This window comes from Nanorana parkeri, unplaced genomic scaffold (assembly GCF_000935625.1).
Source record: "Nanorana parkeri isolate BGI_ZX_2015 unplaced genomic scaffold, ASM93562v1 scaffold3669, whole genome shotgun sequence".
Lineage (NCBI taxonomy): Eukaryota > Metazoa > Chordata > Amphibia > Anura > Dicroglossidae > Nanorana > Nanorana parkeri.
This window is the reverse complement of record NW_017309937.1, coordinates 35,356-36,028: the sequence shown is the minus strand read 5'-3', so window position 1 is coordinate 36,028 and position 673 is coordinate 35,356. Positions and strand designations below refer to the sequence as shown.

Here is a 673-nt window from a genome sequence, read left to right as displayed (position 1 = left end):
TGGGGGAGGGGGTAATAGGTGCTGCTTGCAGCTCTTCAGCAGGACACTTCCATGGTGTGATTGATCTGCCCAATCCCCTCGCTGCTTTCTGATTGGGTGCAGGGCCGCGAGCGTCCTCCATCCACAGAACTGGCGCTGGTGAGGGAAGCTGTGCGGGAACGGGCCAGTCGGGTCATGCTGGCGGAGGGCACTGAGGGCACAAAGAAGGGAGAACACAAGTTACTACAGAGGAACATTCGCCGCGTAACAGGAACCCCGGCACGAGGGGGGGTGACACCCCCAATATGAGGGGGGGTGACACCCCCAATATGGGTGAGATTTAACCCTTTCATGCAGAGGGGGGAGGGGGGGGGCAGCAGCCTGAGGTCCTACAGGAACCTGCCAACCAGGACATGCCAACCCAAATAATCGTCCCATTCTAAGCTGCCCTGACCAACCGGCATGGTCTGAGGTCTGAGTCCCGCCCCTGAGGAAGCAAAGCCATGGGCACCCCCCTTCCTGATATGCATGGGCAGGGCATGGGACCAGGGAAGACCCTCATACTAAGGACAATGCAGGCAAAGAGTCCCTGTCTCCACCCTGACAGCTGAATGTAGTGATGACTGTACCCCGAACTCTGGGGCGGAGGGGTCCCCAATAACTCTGAGTCTTATTAGGCAGAGCCCCCCCCCCC

At 59.4% G+C, this 673-nt stretch overlaps 1 protein-coding gene across 1 annotated transcript in view; it reads right to left on the bottom strand.

Annotated features, from left to right (window-relative positions):
* Positions 1-6: 6 nt before the first annotated feature.
* Positions 7-673, bottom strand: part of NDRG4 (NDRG family member 4) — a 35,324-nt gene continuing 34,657 nt past the window's right edge. The window contains exon 16 of the mRNA XM_018575234.1: positions 7-190. Coding sequence (XP_018430736.1) covers positions 36-190 — 155 coding nt within the window. The 3' untranslated portion in view covers positions 7-35. The remainder of the gene's footprint in view (positions 191-673) is intronic.